Source organism: Hemicordylus capensis, chromosome 6 (genome assembly GCF_027244095.1).
Source record: "Hemicordylus capensis ecotype Gifberg chromosome 6, rHemCap1.1.pri, whole genome shotgun sequence".
NCBI lineage: Eukaryota > Metazoa > Chordata > Lepidosauria > Squamata > Cordylidae > Hemicordylus > Hemicordylus capensis.
Window position 1 is genome coordinate 75,403,236 of NC_069662.1, and position 9,869 is coordinate 75,413,104.

General features: G+C 44.2%; 1 protein-coding gene across 2 annotated transcripts in view; it reads left to right on the forward strand.

Moving 5' to 3' along the window:
- Window positions 1–9,815, forward strand: part of LOC128332090 (uncharacterized) — a 51,002-nt gene extending 41,187 nt beyond the window's left edge. For both annotated transcript variants that reach the window (XM_053266359.1, XM_053266360.1), the window contains 3 exons: window positions 1,397–1,499; window positions 7,923–8,675; window positions 9,434–9,815. In XM_053266359.1, coding sequence (XP_053122334.1) covers window positions 1,397–1,499; window positions 7,923–8,675; window positions 9,434–9,480 — 903 coding nt within the window. In that variant the 3' untranslated portion in view covers window positions 9,481–9,815. The remainder of the gene's footprint in view (window positions 1–1,396; window positions 1,500–7,922; window positions 8,676–9,433) is intronic.
- Window positions 9,816–9,869: the final 54 nt, after the last annotated feature.

A 9,869-nucleotide genomic window follows, 5' to 3' on the forward strand; every position in this document is an offset into this window, starting at 1 on the left:
AGACCACTATCACCATCTGTGATATCACCTTGCCCAGAAATATTTTAAGGGCTATTAATTGCCCCCCTTTAGAGTAGAAAAACTTCAGAATAGCCTCCACAGAGCGTCAAGCAGTTGCTAGAGAAGCATTGAGGTGTGCCTTCCAAGTGAGGGACTTATGGAAAGAAACAACCAAATATTTAAAAGAGGAGCATTGCTCTTATCTGTTGGGCATTAATTGACCACCTGTGTTTGATATTACCACTGCCAAAAACTACTTCCTTTGTTTATACATAGTTGATCCTCAGTTTCTCCCCTTCACAATCAGCCAATCTAGCCAGCTTTATTTCAAGGCCAATCTCAGAATATCATCGACATACATTAAAATCAAAATTTTATGCCCACCGAGTGGAGAAAAACTTGGTGATTTCACAGTCAATACAATATCATTAATATAAAAATTAAATGAAAAGGGAGCCAGTAGGCAACCCTGTTTAACGTCTCTCTCCAATGGAATGGGATCAGATAGAGACCCTTGTCAGCCCTCTCTCACCCTGGCCTTGTTGTCAGAATGTAGTTCAATTACTAATCTAAGGAATCTCCTATCGATATCCGTCCTCTCAAGTTTCTCCCAAAGTCTGGGCCTGTCAGTAGAATTGAAAGCTGATGTAAGGTCAATAAATGCAACATAAAGTTGTTTGTGTGTTTTTCCTGTAATTTTTCTCAAACTAGGTATTTTCCCATGTTAAATGAATTGCATTGTTAACTTATTCCCCAGCTTTTGAGCTGTGAAACCTAATGCTGATTAGATTGCAAAGGCTGACAGAAAAAGCAGCTCTTCTGGAAATGAAGAACTTACATGATTGTGTCCAAACTTAGTTATTTAAACAAAAATAGTTACTTTGGCTGATTTTTTTGGTTAGTTTTGTTGACTCTTAGTATAAAGGTCAGTGTTAACTGAATGGTATTTTAAAGTGAGAAGCAATGAAACAAATTTGAGGGAACAATGGGACTTTCCACAAGAGATTTACCATTCTTCTCCAAAGGATTTTTTCTTTTGAAAATTCCCAGTATCTATTGTGGGTGGATGGGAACATAGGAAGCTGCCATATACCATCAGACCATTGGTCCATCATGCTCAGTATTGTCTACACAAACTAGCAGCGGCTTCTCCAAGGTTGCAGGCAGGAATCTCTCTCAGCCCTATCTTGAGAGAAGCCAGGGAGGGAACTTGAAAACTTCTGTTCCCAGAGCAGCTCCATCCCCTGAGGAGAATATCTTACAGTGCTTACACTTCTAGCCTCCCATTCATATGCAACCAGGGTGGACCCTCTTTAGCTAAGGGGATAAGTCATGCTTGCTACCACAAGACCAGCTCTATATATGTGCCACCAATAAAACTTATTTGTTCTTCTAGATTGCTCATATTAGAAGCCTTCCGCCTTTGATGTCACCAGTAAGAAGAGATGCACGGCAGCATACACCTCATAAGCCATTTGAAGGCAACAAAGATGAGCCAGGTACTTTGGTGAATTTTTTAATAAGCACAGACCTTTGGATGACAATGTGAAAAATGCATAAAGTCAAAATAAGATTCACTGTTTTAGTGGAAATATTTTGAGTGGTGGGGCGTGGAGGGAGAATATTGGAACTAATTTGAGAGGTTCTTTTTCCACAGTCGGGGGAGGGTATCCTCTGAACAGATTTCAAATTTCTAAACTCACCATACAGACAGAACCATGGAAATGGGCAGATTTCACCGAGCCTTATAGATAGCCATAAGTTCTGGATCTGGTGGAACTGTGTTACAAAACAGAGCCACTGATTGGCAGAAATCACAGCAAGACGTAGAGAAAATGTAAGATAGGAAGCTGGCTTTGTGTGACGCCTTGGCCTTGAGCTCTGAAGAGCCCAAGGGAGCTCTCCGCTGTCATTTCAGGCAGTGCTTGCTGCCTGAAAGCATCTATTTCCCTTTCTCTCTCTCTCTCACTGGAGGGAGGGAAAGGGAAATAAAGCCTGGCAGGCAGCAAGCCCTGCCTGAAATGGACAGGGGAGAGCTTGCTCGGGGCTCTCCGGAGCCCGGGCGGGGAGAGTTATCTCGGGGCTCCTCTGGAGCCCAAGCCACACCCTGTGCGCGTGATGTCATGCACACTGGATGGATGTTGCTAGAGGGGCCACCGGGTGGGGCTGGACCCAGGCTGCCATTCAGCTGGCTCTGCACCTGTCTTGCCTGTTATTCCTTTGTTCTTGTTTCCTTTACTCCCTTCCCATTCTGGCTAGTTAATCAGGGGAAGGGAAACTCATAAAGAAATAACCACATTTAAGCAATCCCAGCAATGGAGCTGTGAGATTCCGGCAAAGCACTGATGGTATGAGAAAGACAGGACTGGAAGGGGTGGGTGATAGACTACCTTCCACAGGGTTCTCCGTGCAGCAGCTATGAGGTGCAGCCTTCCTCTTGGCTGGATGAGAAATGCAACTATTGCATATGAGTCCTGGCATACATAGGGGTGTGACAAAAGCAGACCCCCATCTTAGCTCAGAACTCTGAATGGAGACATTCCTCCCTTTTCTTGTTGGAGGGGAATCTACTTCTTGTTATGGAAGGGACTCAGCCATCAGTGCATAGTCTAATCCCTTTTTTTGCAACTAGCACAAACCAGACCCATCTTTTGGTTGTGTATGTTTAGACCTATTAAAGAGCAGCAACCTCCAGTTTGGAGGGAAAACATTAACCCCAGATTGTCCTAAGATTGGTGCTACATATACCAGGACTTCCCATTGGACTTAATGGCTGTCTGTTCCTAGAAGAGTTGTGTAGCCTTCAACCTTATTAATCCCTGTAAATATTGAGGCCCAATTCTGTCACCTCTGTTTAATTGTACTATTGAGAGGATGGAAGAGATCACTGTTCCCTCTAAGGTGTGCACCTGTGCACGCACACATCATTTCAGCCACCCGTGCAGCTGTTTGTAGCAGTTGCGCCGTCTTGCCGTGCTGCTGCTCCTGCTACCTTTTCCTGCTGCCGCTGCACTGCCCATGAAAGTCCTGGCTGGTTTTCCTTCTCCCCCGAGCCGTGCTGCTGCCGCTGCCACCACCTCCCTCCCCACAGCCAGGCTGCCTCTGCCTTCAGCTGCAGATCTTATCTGCAGCCAGAAGTCTTGTTGGGAGAGTCCAAAGTCCCATCGCTCGAGACATCCAACAAGATCTGCAGACAGAGGGTGGAGGAGGAAGAAGTGGTGGTAGCAGCGGCAGCTTGCTGCAGCCCAGCGTCTCCTCAGCACTGTGGCATAGCTGTTGCAAGGACAAAACAGGCAAGTTTCTACTAACGTAAGTGGCAGGATGCCTGCGGGTGGGTGGGAGGTAAAAAATTTGTGTACCGCATTAAGTATTTCCCCCTCACCCACCAAATGCGCATGCATGTGAAAGTACAAGTAGGAGGTAATCGGGCTAGGTGATGCACTTTATAAAACTTATGGGAGAGTTCTGGCAGATACAAAAATCTAATTAAAGTAAGTTGCTTGTCATAGAGCTGTTAACTCTCAGGATCACCCAGAATACGATGACTCAGTTTCTTTGGTCTGGATTCATAGATCACATTGCTCTTTCCAACCGCCCCTATATTTTGCTAGTCATTAGGTGACACTTCACGTGATGCTTTTATGCACATGAGTAGTACAAAGATTTGTATGTAACATACACTTTGCCCCTTAAACCTATAACCCAGTGGGATGTTAGAGCGGGGGTATCTCTTATGTGTCAAGATTTTTTTAAAGTACATGTCTTTTTTAAAAAATTTGTTTTCCCCAAAAGTAGAAGAATAAGAATTAAAGCATTTTTACCACTGTTTGCTTTTCCAGTTTCTTTAATTTGGGTAAATGCTTAGTCAATTTTCAAAAAAATATATTCTGTTTCTTTAAAAAAGCAAAGTTCCTTTCATTTCAGATTTGGCATGAAGGTCCCAGATTATGTATTCTTTCCATGGCACCATACCAGTGTGCAGTACTTAATTTTTAAAAAATCTTTAAAATAAAATTTTAAAAAAGATTATATAAGCTTCCCAAAGATCTGGGTTGAGATCCATAAGTATGGGGTTCTGTGCCTGCGCAGGAACCACGCAGTAGCAATGCCACAGCTTGTCAAGGCATCCAAGCCCCTACCTAGCATGCACCAAGGACTTTAGAACCACTGAGAGCCTCTCTGTGGCCTACAAGGGTACTGCCAAAGTTGCCGGCGTATCCAGGCAAAGGATGTCCAACTGGCTGGTCGAGCTCAACCTGCTGACATACAAGTTGGAGAACATAAAACCACCAGAAGCAATCAAGGCCCACTCCACTCGTGCCTACGCTTCATTGGCTGCACACCTATCGGGGGTAACCTCCATGGACATCTGTAAGGCAGCAACTGGTCCACAGAGTTACCTTGCATTAAACACTACATCATAGATGTGCACTCTGCTGCCGAGGTGAGCTTTGGGAGAAACTGTTTGAAGTGGGTGTTACAATAGCTATTACTACACCATTGGGAGCTAAAAACCCATACTTATGGATCTTGATGGCTCTCGATCCAGATAAACAGGTTGCTTACCAGTAACTTAATCTGGTAGAGATCAGTCGACATCCATAAGACCCTCCCAGACCACCCTTCTGCAGTAGTGCTCTGCTATGTGCATACCAGTGTCCATGCTATTCTCCTTCGATAATTATTATTTATTATGTATGTATTACATTTATCAACTGCCCCATCCAGAGGCTCTGGGCAGTGTACAACAACTTTTTAAAAAGACATAAAACACAATGCTAAAAACAATATAAAAACAATTCAAAAATGATTAAAACTATTTAAAACCAATTAAAATACTTTAAAAAACAACAACACTTTACAAACCGTGGAAGGCCAGGCCAAATAAATAGGTTTTTAGGGCTCTCTTAAAGGCTGACAGTGAGCCTAAACTGCGGATATCTGCTGGGAGTGCATTCCATAGACCAGGGGCAGCTACAGAAAAGGCCCGGTTCCGAGTTGCCACCAGACGTACCGGTGGCAACTGGAGACGAACCTCTCCAGATGAACACAATGAGCAATGGGGATCATACTGAAGAAGGTGCTCTCTAAGGTATCCTGGACCCAAGCTGTTCAGAGCTTTAAAGGTAATAACCAGCACTTTGTATTTCACCTGGAAACATATCAGCAGTCAGTACAACTGTTTTAAGACAGGCATAATATGGTCTCTCCGGGTTACCCCAGAGACCAGTCTGGCTGCTGCATTTTGAACTAACTGAAGTTTCTGAACTACGTACAAAGACAGCCCCATGTAGAGCATATTGCAGTAGTCAATCCTGGAGGTTACCAGCTGATGCACCACTGTTTTGAGATCGTTCTCATCAAAGAATGGACGCAGCTGTCGAATCAGCCGAAGCTGATAGAAAGCGCTCCTGGCCATAGCCTCCACCTGAGATACTATGGTGAGGCCTGGATCCAAGAGCACTCCCAAGCTGCGTACCTGTTCCTTCTGGGGGAAGGAATGATGAACTCACCTGCTTATCCAGATGATCGTCGTTCATGGCGGTCGTCCCAAGAACTGAGGGACATGGCGCTCAGCCCGCCATTAAAGAGCACACTGTAGGCGTGGAGGTGGGGCTTGGATGCCTTGATGAGCTGTGGCATTACTACCGCGTGATTCCTGCACAGGTGCAGAACTCCCCCTCCCCCGCCCATACTTATGGATGCTGACTGATCTCTACCAGATCAATAGCTACAGGTGAGCAACCTATTGCAGAGTCGGAGCACTGATACACCTTTTGACTGCGCCCCCCAGCTTGAGCATTGCAGTGAGCAGAGTGCACTCGGTAACCTGCTCAAGCCAGTGAGCACTCATGACCCACTTGCTGACTTCCCAGGACCGGAACTAAGACAGACAGATGGCCTGTGAAAGAAGTGTTGGACCATCCGAGTGCCTCACCAGTGCCTCTCGGTCCAGCAGTATGGCTGCTAGCATATGCTCTTCCTCCCCCTCAGCAAGAGTTGCAGCCCCCCAACTCACTTGCTGGTGATTACCTGAATCCCGCCCAAAACTCTGTTCCCTCATTGTCCTTTGACATCCCTCAGACCAGCATAAGATCAAGGTCATGGCATAGAATTTGGCAGGGTGGTGCTGTTCCAGAAACGCAGACTCGGACTTTCTCTCCCAATTCAATATAATTCTGATGCAAGAAACCTGGACAGCGGATGATATTATGCTCAATGGCTACCACTCATTCTTTGTGTACCTAGGACAGGTTGTGGGAGGCTCAAAGGAGGACTGGAGATATTCGTCTCCACCACCCTGCGGGTATTATCGACACCCCTTACCTTGCTCAAACAATATGCTATGGCTATTCTAATCCATTTTGGTCCTAGCTCATTATTAATAATCAACACTTAGCTCCCACCACTGCAGCATAAACACACGAAATCAGCTCTGTATGGGCTGAACTTGAGCACTATTCAAATGACTTTCTTTTGGCCAATCCTGAAGATCTGGTAGTGATAGAAGGTGACTTTACTGCTAGGTTGGGGCCTAATGATTATACCCTATTCTCCTTGACATAAGCTATAGGCTGTGACAAGGCAAAAATGGCCATCAGACAATACTGGACCCTGAGCACCAGGCCGACCTAGGCAGGGCTCCAAGCTTCCTGTCCTCGGAAAGCCTTAGAGACTCTGTCTCTTCCACTGCGTACTTGTCGACAGTTGGAAATCCCAAGCCACAGAAGGGCCTTCACTCTTGCCCATTGTCATGCCCTCCCCTCTGCTGTTTTAGGAGGCAAATACAGAAAGGTTCCAATCACGGAGAGTCTTTGCCTGTGACACTGGGGAGGCTGAAACCCGAGAGCATGAACTCCTCTCTTGCCCCCCCTAGCTTATGCTTCCGCTACTACTCAAGTACCCTGGTCAGCCAAGCCTACACCTGGATGTTGCTATCGAAGACCGGGCCTTCACTTGTAACACTGCCAAGTTCTACATGGCAGCATGCAAGATCCACTGGGCTCTGACTCCCAGTCCATAACCATGTATCATCCTTTATTGCTTTTAACTACTGGATATTTTATTTGTCCACTCAGTTAGGTATCCTATTATACATAGCTTATTTTAGCCACTTTGTTTTTATACATTTTTAATATATTTTATGTCCTTATTCTTTTAAACATATGTTTATGATTATAGCTATAATCTTAGTGATTTTACGGTTTTGCCTATGTTTCTCTAAGGGATGTTTCTCTTAAGTTTTATAGTATTCTTCATAGTATTAGAGTAGTAATTTTAAAGTAATAAGACTTTCATAACTTGATATTGATTCATGCGCTACTGTTTTATGCTGGTCTTGCAAGGTTAATAAAGATGATTGAGTGATACTTGTCATATAGCATTAAAATATTGCAAAACCTTTGAAGTCCATTTAGTGAATGACGCATGTCACAAGACTCATGAGAATACGTTGCATTCTCCCCCAGCAATATTAGCTGCTTTGTTATTCCTCTGGAAAGTTAACTTCTTGTCATAAGTTTATGCCAACTATCCCCAAACTGTGAGCTGGGTCCAATTTCTCCCCCTTGTGTGTATAGGTAGGTAAGTGAATAAAATCAGGCCTCCCAAACTTTGTTGCCTCTGTAGGATTTCACTGGTGTGGCCTTGCCTCCTTCCAGTCAGTCCATACCTGACACTCTGGTGGCCCCATTGCAGAGATACTACAAAACAACTTGCTTTCATAAGAGTCACATTTAGAAAAAGGGCTCCCAATCCCAGGGAATTGTTTCATATTTGATCAGATAGTGCTTTCACAGCGGAAGCTTCGAAAGACACTGGTCTGTCTATACTTTCTGGCAACTAGTGGAAGTTATAATTGAAATTCAGTTTTTAAAAATGCAGCTGCTAACTAATTTTTCAATTGTTTTGTATTTCTTTAGGAGATAAGAACTGGAATCCAGGGCATGTGTCTAATGGACTTGTACAGTTACACTCCCTATTACAGCAAACACCAAGTACTTCACTCAATCCTACTACTTCTTATGGGGGCCAAATAAGGGAGAGAATGTCTTCAAGTGGCGTTAAAATGAGGGAGAGAGCCTCTTCATATGGTGTAAGTTCTCAAGATCTTGCAACAATGTCTGCCCTCCAGAGTTCATTTGCTCATCAGTCTGCTTGTGGAATCAATGAATGGATGCAGCAGTTCAACCAATCTGCTTCAACTTATTTCCAACCAACTCCAGCGGTTGAAATACCCAGTAAAATGGCAGACAGTGGAATAAGAAGTTGGGATATGAGAGCGTCACAACCTGTTATCCCTGCAACCTACCTGCCTGTAAGAGGGTATCAAGCAACTCCTCCTTCACAAGGATTATCCTCTTGGTATCCTGAAGGGTCAGGGAATGTTAATCTGCTCTCTGGGCCTTCTTTTTCTTCGGAAAGCAACCATCCTGGCTGGTCACAACAATCTCTATACCAACTTGCAAACCTTGCAAACCTCAGAAATGATGCGAAGTCTTACCCAGTCTTTTCTGGTAGTAATTCACACAGTGCTTACCAGCACCTGAATAATGCGATGGGTGGAAATAGTGGTGGCCTTACTGCCGACATCATGAGCCAACTTCGAGGAAAGGATATTGTCACATTGACTAGTATGCTTCAGCAGCTGGTTCCCCATTATCCAGACCTTCAAAGTAAGTGTGTAAAGTGCATTGTCTGTCTGAAATCTTGTTTGCTTTACAACAAATTTGGATAGGGAGGCTGGTTGATTCTTCCTCTGCTTTGTACAACTTTGCTGCATCTGCTACCGGTATGTGCAACTGTATAGCTGCCCCATCCCTCCTCCTCCAAGCTACTATAGAGCTGGTAGCAAGAGTGAAGAGATAGTATAGGACAAGTAAGTAGAGAGTATTTCAGAAACAAGATTCAGTTCTGAAGAACTGTGGGAGGAATGGGGCTGTGCAGAGGAGAGCTGGTCTTGTGGTAGCAAGCATGAACTGTCCCCTTGGCTAAGCAGGGTCCACCCTAGATGCATTTTAATGTTAGACCAAATGTGCCTACTGAGATTCCCCTTGGGGGAGGGGGCTGTTCTGGGGAGAGCATCTAGGTGCCAAGTTCCTTCTCTGGCACCTCCAAGAGAAGGCTGAGAGATTCCTGCCTGCAACCTTGGAGAAGTCACTGCCAGTCTGTCTGGACGATACTGAACTAGATGTCTGACTCAGTAGGCAGCTTCCTATGTATGTCTAGTCAATGCAGGAAAAACAGTGAGAACATCCATGTGGCTCTCACATTTAAGACCCCTAGCAAGGAAAGGTCCAACACCTTTTAAGGGTATTGGTTCCATTTCCTTCTGAAACTTTCAGCTGTTTATATAGTAGTCTGATAATACTACTGTCAGGCTAGAGAAATATTTTATTTTGAAACTACATTAAAATGGCTCTTTCTTCCCTAGAAGTGGATCTTCATGCATTAGCCCAAGCTCTGAATGCAATGAACTGAAAAACCAACAGCGCCTGCTCTAGAAAACATGAAGCTTCCATCCCTTTCATGAAGCTCATCAACTAGCAGCTGGCTTGCATCCAAACTTTCTTCAGAACCAAGACCATTTCTACTGTATCTAAAACCTGTTTAAGTTCTGGATTTTTAAATATACCAAACCTATTGTGAATGTTGAATATCTACTAAAATCAGAAAGTTTTGTTAAATCTCTTGGTTTCTCCTAGTGCTGTTTCTACTTTGAAGCTTTAGGTAAATTCTGTTAAGTGACAAGATTCCTCTGCCTGCTGTACTGTTGTGCACAAATAAAAGTAACTTTCCCATAATTGAATTCTGAAGCAAGACTTCCTGTTTGGTTTTCTTCCAGTCTCAGATAGCTAGTATTTTAACTT